Here is a 13,219-nt window from a genome sequence, read left to right on the forward strand (position 1 = left end):
AAATAATCTTTGAAAGCTTCCACTACACCTAGTGGGTTTTTGTTTGTTTTTAAATGTGAGTTCTGGGAATTGAACTTAGGTCCCCATGTTTGCACAGGAACCACTCCACCAACAAGCAATGGTCTTTGTTTATCAGAAACCATACCTTAAGTCCTATGAAGAGAACATATGAGCATCCACTAGAAAAAGTAACTTTATTCCACTCCAGATGGTACAAACCTACTGAAATCTACTTTATTTGAACTGACCCTTTCCCACAATTAAACTGGATGTCTTACACAACAGAGCTAAAATCATTTTATGCTATTAGTACCTCAAAAAGTTCTACCATTTGTACTTCTTAAACCACCTTAAGTTTTCAATGGTATTTAAAATTCTACAGTTTAGAATTACGAGTCTTGACTAATGCAACACAGCTTTAAATCGAACCTGGATGGAGTTGTTCTCAATTGTGATGGCACTCAGGTGCAAAGATCCTGAGTTCCAGGACAGCCTGGGCTATACTGTGACACTCCATCTCAAAGGGAAAAAAAGCCCAAGGAAAGGGCAAAAAGGCATCATAGGATCTACCTGAATAAAAGTATCTTTATGATGAAACTCATCAACTGCTATGTGCAATGAATATACCCCCCACCCAAAACTAAAAACCTTAATGGCTTCAGTTTCAAATATACTTTTCCAGTTAATTCGAAGTTTTTATTATGTCTATCAAATATGTCTAACATTTTTTTTTTAAAGCAAACATAAATTTCTTTAATTCCAGAAGTTTCCCTTAAATATTCGTGTCAAGTCTTCCGATTCTGATTCAGGCAGAGTCACAGGGAAAAGTGACTCTCCATATTCCTGTCAGTTGATAACATTTAAACCATCTATGAAACGATGTCAGGAATGGGGAAAGAACATAGGATAGTTCTGTAACTTCAGTTAAGTAGTTTCAAAATTATGAAACTCTATGAAGCCCTCAGTTGCCAAACTCATTGAAAACTGGCCGCCAAGCCTCACCCGAGCTCCCTCCTCTCCTTCTGGCTGTTACATAGGAAGTTTCCAAACTGGCAGGAGTAAACATGATGCTGAATGTGAACCAGAAACCTCTCGTTGAACTCGAAGGCGCAAGGGAACTGCTCCATTAACTGCCAGACGCACTCAATGAACTGGTCGATGACTGGAGAGATTTCTTTCGGGTCGCCATCTAAATTGCCATATCTAGAAAACCAAGTATTTTAGACTATAGCGTCAGAGGGTTTTAAATTAGAAATCTACAAATGCAAAGATAGTCATCAAAGCAACCTTAATTCCTAAATACATCTTACAAACAGGATGAAGTAGAAAAAATTTAAAATTCCAATCGGAAGATAAACTTTGTAATGGAAGTCTGGGTAGAGGAGAGAATGTGTGTGACAGAAAACTTTGCATGGACAAAGAATATTTTTTAATTCAAACTTCGCTTTTGAAGTTGGTTAATACGTTTTGTTAGGTTAATAATACCGAAGCAATTTTTAAGCAACTTCTGAGTTCTTTCCATTTGCCTTATTAGCTGTAAAGACCATATCTATAACAGAGTTATAGCTGAGCACAGATTCCACACTGCAGTGCTCCCAATCACAGTCCTCAATTAAGAGTACCAGTGCTTTACACTAGTTTGTGATTTTTAGAAATAACCCCCAGTCTCATCCTCAGCCCTGCAGCAGCCTGATAAAGGAACCTCTTCCCCCACCCTACTTCCATTCCCTGAGGACTTAGCTGAACCCTGCTGTGGGACCCAGCTTTCCTCCTCAGCCCTCCCTCTAGACAGTTCCCATTCCTTTGTTGCTTCGTGTTATCCTGGATGCCGGGAAGCACTTTCTACCATAGAAGGCCCACTCCCCCACCCCCCATCCCTACCCCTGCCAAATGGCTACACCAGACCTGGACTTAGATAGTTCCTATCCTTTATTACAACAACCTACTCCGTTCCCTGGGAACTCTGCCAAACCTTGGTGGGGACCCTCTCCATCTTCCCTCCTCCTTTGTGTCAGCCCCCAGTACCCAGAAACATTCTTTCCCTGGGACCCCCAGTGGCCACACCACCTCCTTCTCCTACAACAACCCACTTACAGGTCCCCCTCCTCCCACCTCAACCCCATTCCCTGGAGACTCCAACTCCTGGTTCTGACCCAGGGTACCCCAGCCCTTTTATTCCTGTCTCTCCAGATTATTTGTCTTACTGCAACCTACTTGCAAGATCTGCTCTTTCAGCCACACTTACTCCTCTCTGTGGAGCCCACTTCTAGGTGTGAACAGGATCCCCTTAGCTCAGCCTTTTCTCCAGCCCATTTCGATTCTTCTCTGCCACCCACAGACTTGCACAAGTACTTTCTACCAAACAACCCACAGCCACCACACTTCCCTAAGATCTAGAGAAGACAGCAGAAACCAAGGTACAAAACACCCACCCAACGAAGACAAGTTCAGGTACCAGCACCTAGAATTACAATCATTCTGAACCCAGATGCCTAGACACCAGCGTAAAAACACCAACAGCTAGGACATTAGGTCTCCCCTAGGGCCCAGCAACCCTACCACAGCAGGCCCTGAGTATTTCAGCATAGCTGAAGCACAAGAAAAAGAATACCTTAATGACTCCGATAGCCTTTATAGTGACTATGATAGAGGTCTTTAAAGAAATGAATAAATCCCTTAGAGAAATCTGAAAACACAAGCAGTGGAAGGAATGAACAAAACAGTTCAAAAGACCCGAAAGTGGAAATAGAATCAAGAAAGATAACCCAAGCTGAGGGATATCCGGACATGAAAATTTAGGAACTTGGACAGGCACTGCAGAGGCTAGCCTCACCAAGAGAAAACAAGGGATGGAACTATCTTAGGCATTTAATACAAGACAGAAGAAATGGATGCCTTGGTCAAAGGAAATGTTAAATCTAGATAACATCCTGGCACAAAACATCCACAAAATCTGGAACACTATGAAAAGACCAAATCTATGAATAATAGGAATAGAGGAAGGAGAAGAAACCCAGCTCAAAGGTACACAAAATATTTCCAACAGTCAAAGAAAATTCCCTACCCTGCAGAAGAAGGTGCTCAACAATGTATAAGAAGCTTAGAGAACACAAAATAGCATGGACCAACGAAGTACATTCCCCATGGCACACTAAACACTGAACTTACAGGACAAATAAAGAATATTAAAAGCTAGAAGAGAAAAAGACCAAGTAATGTATAAAGGCAGACCTATTAGAATAACACCTGACTTCTCAATGGAGACTTTAAAGCCAGAAGGGCCAGACAGATGTTCTCCAGACTCTTAAGAGACCACAGATATCAGCCCAGACTACTATATCCAGCAAAACTTTCAATCAGGTGGGGGAAAAAAAGACATTTTATAATAAAACCAAACTTAAGCAGTATCCATCTATAAACCCAGCCCTACAGAAGGCACCAGAAAGAAAACTTCCATCTAAAGAAAACCATACCCAAGAAAACGCAAGGAGTAAGTAATTCTAGATGAACAAATCAATACATCACAACAAAATTAGTGTAATCAACAAACACTGCTCCATGTCTCTCGACATCAGTGGCCTCAATTCCCCAATAAAAAGATACAGACTAACACAAGATAGAAGAAATGGATACCTTGGTCAAAGGAAATGTTAAATTTAGATAAAATCATAGCATGCAAAAATAGGACCCATCCTGCTGCTGTAGCCAAGAAACACCTTAACATCAAGGACAGACATCATCTCAGGGTAAAAGGATGGAAAAAATATATCCCCAAGCAAAGGACCTAAGAAGCAAGCAGATGTGGCCATTTTAATATCTTACAAAATAGATTGGTGCCTACATATAATTTTAACCCCTATGTCCTAGTGACGTTAGCACTAGAAGGTACTCTGTATGCTACCAAAGGAGAAACAAAAGCCAACCCCGCTACTACAGCCTCTTTGATCTACAATGGTGTCCTACCTGTAAGATAAGCTAGTGCAATGGTGGCATAAACTTACGGGAGCAACCAACCAATTGTCTGACTTGAATTAAGGCCCACTCCATGAGATGGAACTCATACCCAACATTGCTTGGGTAACCAAGGAACCTGAGACTACAGAGTCCAAGAACCTAGAGTGAAACCAAATACTACTCTTCTACTAAAATAACTCAGCAATAAAATGATACCTGATGACATTCTGCTACTCACAGACCAGCAGTTGCTCAGCCATCATCAGAGAAGCTCTCTCTTGCAGCAATGGCAATAAGTGCAAAGACTCAGACAATATGCACAGGGTAAGAGACTTAGAACACTCAGCCCTACATGGGACGTCTCCCTGCAGAAGGGGAGGCAGAAAGAGCCTAAGAGCCAGAGGGGATGGAGGAAGGACACCAAGAAAAAAAGGCCCTCTAAATCAACATGGCACACACATAAATGCACAGAGACTGAGTCAGCCTGCACCAGATGGGGCCCTAGAGCTAAAAGGAGAAGTGGACCCATGCCCCATCCCTAACCCAGAAGCATCTCCAGTTGATAACCACTTGCAAATGAGACTTTAGTCTCATCCAAGGAAGTTTCCAAGAGGAAACAAATACTCTGAAGGGTAAGCTGATGCCTGGCAGTAGATGGTCAACAGAGAACAAACTCAACAGCTCTTTGGAGATTCCTTGTCTCTTAATGCCGTGTCAGGGCTTTTTCTTTTCATTTCCTTTTCCTTTTTTATAAAATTTTATCTTTTATTGCTTTTTAACTACAGGTCCTTTGTATATACATTATGGCTTCTGGTTTTATGGTTTGTTTGTTTTTTTCCGGAGGGGAGAGACTTACGACTCCTGAGGGCAAACAGGTAGGTCTCTGTGTCTATATCTGTTTCTTGTGCCTTTTCTTAGGCTCTTTTCCTCTTGTTTTGTCCTATTCCAATGTGCTTTCTTTTGTCTTATCTTTTATTTTATTATTATCCTTAGATGCCTATTTGTTTTGTAATGATAAAAGGAAAGTGGCAGATCCAGATGGAAGGGGATGTGGGGAGAAACTGGGAGAAGTAGATGAAAAGGAACTATAATCAGGATCTACTGTATATTTAAAAAAATCTATTTTCAGTAAAAGAAAAAGTATGTTGCTTACCTATGATTAAATTTATGTCCAAAGGCAATCCAGTCCTTTTCAATTAATACCTGTACAAAAAAGAATGTAAATATCCTGGAAGCTTCTGAGGGAAATATAAGAGACCCATACAATAATAAAGGACTTAGTTACTGGCAGCAGACGAAACCCCCAACTGACAGAATATGCGATCAGACAGGAGAGTGGGCTCATTGGTTTAAGAGCACTTGATGCTCTTCGGAGGACCCAGTGTCAGGCTCCAGCACCCATACAGCTACTCACAACTGTATGTAACTCCGATTACACATGCACATGGTGCATACATCCATACCTGCAGGCAGGCATGACCTCTCATATAAAACAATAGTAAATCAATCTTAGAAGAACCATGTTATCCAGAATGTGCCTAAGAGGAGCAAAGTTGAAGGAGGCCTTCCATATGAAAACTAAATACATGTGTTCGGCTGCAGTAACTCTACCCAGAGTCCTCCTCTGTGCCGGGCACTGTGCATCTGGCTTTACATGTCACTGCGTTTGTCTGACAGCTGCCCTGACCCATCATTTTAGAGAAAGGGAAGCTAATGTAAAGATAGATGAAATATTCTCCAAAGACCATGGTCTTATGAAGTACTCCATGTCCTAGGCCTCTCTGTTCCTAACATCATCTGTTAACCAACATGTAATGCTCTTTCCCTACAATGTAAAAATCCCTCCCTGCCAAAATAAATACATAAATAAAAGATGATTTCTTGTGCCTTATAGTAAAAAATTCTAAAACCAAGGGGTTTAGGGCTATGTTTGAAATTTTGGCCCTGCTTTGAAATTAGGGCTACCGTGAGTTTACTGTCTGAAATAGTGCAGATTAAAAAAAAAAAAAAGTTTAATCATAGGCTGGAGTAGGTGTACAGCTCTTGCAGAAGACCTGTGTTCAGTCTCAATCCTCACTTCAAGCAGCTTATAATCATTTGTGACTCTAGCCCCAAGGGAATCCCATGTGCACACATGCACATACATATATACACACCTTTATAAAAAAATGTTTAACAAAATAATGTGGAATGATTCATTAATATCCCTCCTTAGGAATACATGGATGGGCTGCATGCAGTCAGACCTTGACAACTCTAAATGTATTTCATATGTTTAATGGCTTAATGTGGAAAGATTCCTACAGTAGTATCCAGGAAATCCTACACTCACCAACTAAACAAAGGAACCTAGCATGCTCAGGAGAACACTGAGGCTGAAGCATATCTCAAATGTCTGAAGTAGTATGTTCTCCACAAGTAGCCTGCCTCTTCCGCCTTGTCCCAGAATAACAGTTGACAAAACTCACTAACAAAAAGGTTCAGTGATACAGACAATTTTGTGGAGCTCCTGTCAGCCTGTCCCAAGCAGATTCAAGATCCAGCACAGCACTTTCTATCATATTGTGGTTCCAGAGGCAGGTACTAGGTCACCTAGTCACCAGGAAGTCCCTGAAGTCATTTGAAGGAATTCTACCAGCTCAGCTACAAGCTCACATCCCAGGCAACTGCAACTAGAGTCAAAGCCAAATTGTGATGCACACCCAAAAGGTTCTAGCTCTCAAAGATGTGTTCCTGACTCTGGCAAAAATGGAGAACACTGTGAAATTCAATATGCTATCCAGTGCTGTCAAAGACCATTTAAAAATAGACAGGAATAAATGCTGCTTTTTGTTGTTCTTCTCCCGAGTACTATTTGTACGTGCAGAAATAGATACAATGCAGAGATCTTTTTCCCAAATATTTTCCCTCACGTTTTGTTATATAGTCATATACTGCCCCAACCTGAGATACTTGCAAGCAAGTTATATATAAAAATCACTAGTTTCCAAACTTCTTTATATTGCTCCCGAATTCGTATTCAGCACTGACCTAAACTAGTCTCAAAACCCTCAAAATTGATCTACTTCAATCCTGTTTCAGTTTCTCCCCAAACCTTGCTGATCTACTAAGAGAAGAATGCTGATTAGAAGGGAAAAGTCACAAAATTCTAAAAATAAAGTGCACTGCTGTTCAAGGCTCCGCCTCTTGTAGCTAGAGTTTTCCTGGTCCTGCCTGGCCCATGGTCAGGACAAATCTCACCGGCCAGTCCACAGCCGCTCAGACCCAACTAAGTAAACACACAGAGATGTATATTACTTATAAACTGTATGGCCGTGGTAGGCTTCTTGCTAACTGTTTTTATATCTTAAATCAACCCATTTCTATTAATCTATTATACTTTGCCACGTGGCTCGTGGCTTACCGGTACCTTACATCTCCCTGGTCATAGCGGTGGCTGACACTGTCTCTCTGCCTCAGCCTTCCACTTCCCAGAATTCTCTTCTCTGCTTGTCAGGCCTATACTTACTGCCTGGCTACTGGCCAGTCAGTGTTTTATTTATTAACCGATCAGAGCAGCACATTTGACATACGGAATGTCCCACAGCAGCCTCTTAGGAAGGCTGTCACCCGACTCACCATGAAGCCCTTCACAGTCCGGTAGTAAGGGTCCAGCAGCAGGCTTGCCACTGAGCACACCTGGGCAGTCCTGTCCCAGCCGTCGGAACAGTGGACAAGCACACTTGCCCCTTCCTCTGAAACTGCCTGAAATGGCAAAGGTCATAGTGACTCGTAGGTTTGGCTAGAGACTAACAGACTTAGTTAGGCCCTTAGGCCTAACCTTCTTAGAACTAGCAGCCAAATCTTTTCTTTCCCTTCTCATTACATACAAAAAACACCAGTCAATTCTCCACACATGAACAGGGGTACCGAGTACAAGTATGTGCACTATACGACACACTCTCATGGCATGTCCCCAACTCACCTGCAACCCAAGTTAAGCCTTACTGAAATGCTACAGGCCTTTTCTAAAAAGGAAAGGTATGAAAAATCTAATTTATTAAACTGTAAAGTTACAGATAAAAGGAGAAGAGTCAAGTAATACATCCAGGGGAAGGAAAGACTCTATCGGAAACTGCTAGGAAAGAATTCTATTTGCTGCTGTATACATCTTTAGCTATGTTGGCAAAAAACATAAATTAGAAAATGTGAGAGGCAGGCGGATCTTTGTGAGTTTGAGGCCAGCCTGGTCTACAGAGTGAGATCCAGGAAAGGTGCAAAGCTACACAGAGAAACCCTGTCTCAAAAAACAAACAAACAAAAAAGCCCAAACAAACAAAAATTTAGAAAATTTGGTGATTATGTAATATCTGTCAATAACTAAAATTACACTTTTATATGTGTATGTGTGTGTGGGGGGGGGGGGAGACTTCTGTAAGAGACTTGATTTGATCCTGCTTACTCACTACTGCATACCTAGCATGGTGCCAGGTGCTAAATAAAGATCTATTGGATAAGTATCTAATAATGGATACACCATCAGCAAGGCATGGTTCTCTTTAGGCAGAAATCTAAGAGGAATTTATTTACAGAAAACACCCAAAATCATAATAGAATTATTAAACATTTTTACATAAAAATATTTTATATAAAAAATTTCACATATATGTTCCAGCAGATCCTTCCAATGGCAGAATGGAATCTACCTGTTAGCTTTTGCTTAAGTCATGACTGAAAAGCAGGATTTATTAGATATAATCAAGACCCTATCATTGAGGTGACTCCCATGAGTTCTACAGTCTGCTACAGAAAATTCTTTCCTTTATCTAGGATTAAAATAACAAAAGAGAGAATATCTGCAAATAATCTAACATTTGACCATTGTGATAAAACACAGTTAACTGGCCACTGTACTTTTTCAAGAAATTATTTTCAGCACATGGGGGCCTGAAAGCCTGCAACCCACGCAGTAGTATGGGAGAGCCAAAAGGAAGAGGACAGGCATGGTCTGAGGCCATACTAGCTTCGTATCTACCCCTCAACTTTTTCCTCTGTGCCTTCACAAACCTTTGCAATGAAGACCCCTGCATCCATGATGGCTTTGATGTGCCTTAGCCAGCCTGAGTTCTCTAGCCCCCACAGGAAGTCACTCATAGAGGGCGATTTAAGCTCACACACTGCAAGAAAAACCATGTTAGAAAAGTGAAATTAAGGCAGTCTCTCATTCTACATGATCATATTTAATAACTTCTTGGCTTTATGAGATATTGTGTAGCTAGCCAATAAATATCCAAGTTTGTAAAATCAGATTCTATTTAATCACTTTAAATAAAGCTTTATAAAAAAATGTTTTCTCTCTGGTCATGGGAGATACTGACTCTACTTACAAGATTCACAGTATTAATGAAACTCAATGACTGTTGCCATTACAAAGTCCAGCACAGACCATCCATCCACTTACCCTTCTGGCAAAGGCATTAAAATTACACAGCTAAAAAGCACTGACTTAAGAATGGGAGAAAATCATCACAGTGGTGACTCTAGCAATCACTTCAATTAAAATGTTCCAACACCTCAATGCTTCATATAGGACTGTTAGAAGAACACAAAGCAGAATAATCCCAAAAGTATTTCCCACACGGCCAGAAGCCTACTAAGTGAGAGTGAAATCCGTGATATAGAAAACTGAGTTCTGTACCCCTGGTCCCAGTTCTGTGCATCAGGCTAGGGATTTCTCCTTTGCCTAAATGAAAAACTAGGATCCAGTGGTATCCATCTATGTCCAAAGCAGGTATGTAGGTACTTCTAAAGCGTTATCAACAAGAAATGGTGATCTCAAGAGCTCATCTTGTATTTAATGTAAGAAATAAAATGCGTTAAAGGCTAATGTTCTACGTCTCTCCAACACAACATCCCAAACCTTTTGAGTATACATGGATATAAAAACCTTTGAAGCCTTAGAGATCAACCAGGAAAATTAAATAATGATCTAGAGTTTTATTTGAGCCTAAGGGTATCCTATGGTGCTCGTTCATGTAGTAAACACATAGAGAAAGTAGGGAGCTCTGTTTCCTTCTCCCAACTGTCAATAAGTGCATCATTTAGAGTTGTTATTCAACTCACTAAGCCTCAGGGTCTTCATTTTTTTTTTTTTTTAAGATTTATTTATTTATTATGTATACAGCATGTTTGACTACAGGCCAGAAGAGGGCACCAGATCTCATTACAGATGTTTGTGAGCCACCATGTGGTTGCTGGGAATTGAACTCAGGACCTCTGGAAGAGCAGTCAGTGCTCTTAACCTCTGAGCCATCTCTCCAGCCCTCTTTTTTTTAAAAAGACAATAATTTAATTACATTTCTCCTTGCCCTTTCCTCCTTCCAAACCCTCCCCTATACTCTTGCCCACTCCATTTGTGTGATATTTTGATTGTGTTCTGACAAATAAACCTTGCCTAGAGATCAGAGGGTGGAGCTAGCCACTAGTTGACTATAGAGGCCAGGCAGTGGTGGCACACAGCTTTAATCCCAGCACTTGAGAGAAGTAAGCAGAAAAGATCAGGAGTTCAAGACCACCCTGGGCTACACTGGATTGAACCAGTCTAAAAGAGAAACAGATCTGGGTGGTGGTGGTACATGCCTTCTATCCCAGCACTAGGGAGCAACAGGCAGGAAAACAAGGCAGGTGGAGCCAGGATCTCAACCCCCTCCCGATTTGGTCTGAGGATTTGTAGAGCTGAGAAGTCTCTATGGCTGGTTGCTCTGCTTCTCTGATCTTTCCGCTTTCATGCTCAATATCTGACTCTGGGTTTTTACTGTTAAGACTAATTAGGATCACGCTTCACACTCCCCCTCAAATTCATATTTTTTCACTAATTGTTTTTTGTGTAGACACACACACACACACACACACACACACACACACACCCCTAAGTATAGCCTGTTGAGTCCAGACACTGTTATCTGTGTGCATGTTTTTAGGGCTTACTGTGAAGCACTGAATAAGCAATTGCTATGCTTTTCCCTGGGGAACCACATCTTCCAGCCCTAGCTTTCCGCAGCTGCCTACAGTCCTTTATGTACAGCTGAGGCCTTGTGGTCTTTTCCTGGCCCAGTTTCCATGTTCATCGGTGTCATCCTTGTTCTGCTCTTGTATGGGCAGAAATGTTGGTGAGACCTTATAGATGTAGCTTCTAATGTTGCTAGGAGACAGAATCTCACAGCAAACTCCCTGATCCTCTGGCTCTTACAATCTTTCTGGCCCCTCTTCTACCATGTTCCTGAGCTTTAGGTGTGTGAGCGTTAAAACAATGATATGCGGGGTTGGAGATTTAGCTCAGTGGTAGAGTGCTTGCCTAGCAAGCGCAAGGCCCTGGGTTCGATCCTCAGCTTCCCCCACCCCCCAAAAAAGATATGCTTTCAAAGCTAGACTCCCACATCCAACTTTTAAGTACTTTGCAAGTACTGTGCATATGGGAGTACATGGAAATTGTTAAGGACCACATTTAGTTCAGCAGATGCTTCCTGCCAGGCATCAGATTTTCTGCCATGCATCAGCAGTTAAACTACTTCACACAGAGATAATGAAGAAGGAAATAACACTGAGATTCCCAGTACAAACATTCATTAAGAAAGTTGTTTTATCAGAGCCTGGGGAGATGACTCAATAAGAAATTCCCTGCTGTATAAGCCAAAGGACATGAGTTCAGATCCCTAACCCCCAAATTAAAACCTGGGCATGGTGATGCATTTCTGTAACCCTGGCACTCAGGAGAGAGGGATGAACAGGAGGATTCTTGGAACTTGCTGGCCAACTATTCTAGCCAACTGGTGAGCTTGGGTTCAGTGAGAGACCTGTCTCAAAACAATAAAGTGAAGAGTACTAAGTAAGGGAAGATACCCAGTGTTGAGCTCCAAACATGTGCACACACTGCATGCAGATGCATCAAGCACGCACACCCACACGCGTGCACACACCCACACACAACTACATGAGTACACAAAAATAAAAATAAACAAATGCGCAACCTAACCACGAAAACACAAGGAGTAACCTCAAATGTGTGTAACTACATGAAAGGACCCGCTGTGATAGAGCTTCCTATCCATTAGGAAAAGACAAAATAAGGGGAAGACCAAAGGTCAGTGGTTTCCAATGGTCAGGGCAGACAGGGTGGCTCACCAGGGCACAAGCACTTTATGGACAGTAAAGCTACTCTGTATAAGGGTGGATACATGTTGCTAAACATTTAGACAAATTCGGCCAACAGTGAACCCAAATGGAAACTGGGCTTTAAGTGGTAATAATGTGTCAGTGTAAGTACACAGACTGTAACAAATGTGTCTCCCGGTGAGGAATGTATCAGTGTAGGTACATAGATTATAACAAATGTGTCACTGTGGGAGGGGACTTTCTTAAAACCATGGTATTAAAGCTGGGAGGCTATACATGTGGGGATGCTATAAACATGAGCAAAATACACACATAGGGGAGATATGCATATTGAAGCCTGCTTGTGGGTGGCTATACATGTGCAGAGACTGCATAACGGGAGCTATGCATGTGTAGAGTTATGTGGGAGGCGTTATGCATGGGGGGGCTTTTCATGTGAGGGGCGTATGTATTGGGGGCTATGCATGCAAGGGCTACACATGGGGCTACACATATAGGTATATAGGGAATCTGTGTCTACTGCTTAGTTTTACTGCAAACCTACAGGTAGTTAAAAAACAAAACAAAACAAACAACTAACTTTAAAAAATGCTGAGCAGGCACCTCAATTGGCCACAGCTATTTCAAGAGAAAGAAAACGTTCACTCAACCCAATTCTTCCCTCCATAATTCATTGTTAGTCTCAAATGTGTTTTTATCCTTTCTTTAGTTGCACAGAAGCTTGTGAGCTTGCCTTGTTCCTTCTCTCAAGGGTAAAATGAGGCTAACAGTTACCCTTGTGGAAAGGCCTAGGACCCTGCAGCTCCATCAGGCCAGCTTCCGGTTTCACAGGTCTCCACCAACTTCATCTGATTTCAGTCTTCAAAGCCACTAATCCTCGCCTACCTGTTATCCTCTGTCAGGTTTATGCTGCTGTCTCTTCCTCTTCTGCTCTGATATTTTTGTAGTTTTGCCTTTTTATTTAAAACTGTTTCATGATCACTTTAGTGGGGAACCAGGAGGAAGTGGGAAAGTGTGTGCATCCAGCAGGGTGGTGACCGAAAAGCCACTGACTGGCTGAACTCCACCAGGGAAATAAAATCGACCCTTGGGATGTTGAAATAGTTTAGACTCA

The 13,219-nt window shown here is 41.7% G+C and overlaps 1 protein-coding gene across 2 annotated transcripts in view; it reads right to left on the minus strand.

Moving 5' to 3' along the window:
* Mtmr7 (myotubularin related protein 7) overlaps window positions 1-13,219 on the minus strand; it is a 91,758-nt gene that overhangs the window by 7,520 nt on the left and 71,019 nt on the right. For both annotated transcript variants that reach the window (XM_036166398.1, XM_036166399.1), the window contains exons 8-11: window positions 9,001-9,110; window positions 7,573-7,698; window positions 5,108-5,157; window positions 1,003-1,203 (exon numbers count right to left, since the gene is read on the minus strand). In XM_036166398.1, coding sequence (XP_036022291.1) covers window positions 1,003-1,203; window positions 5,108-5,157; window positions 7,573-7,698; window positions 9,001-9,110 — 487 coding nt within the window. The remainder of the gene's footprint in view (window positions 1-1,002; window positions 1,204-5,107; window positions 5,158-7,572; window positions 7,699-9,000; window positions 9,111-13,219) is intronic.

This window comes from Onychomys torridus, chromosome 17 (genome assembly GCF_903995425.1).
Source record: "Onychomys torridus chromosome 17, mOncTor1.1, whole genome shotgun sequence".
NCBI lineage: Eukaryota > Metazoa > Chordata > Mammalia > Rodentia > Cricetidae > Onychomys > Onychomys torridus.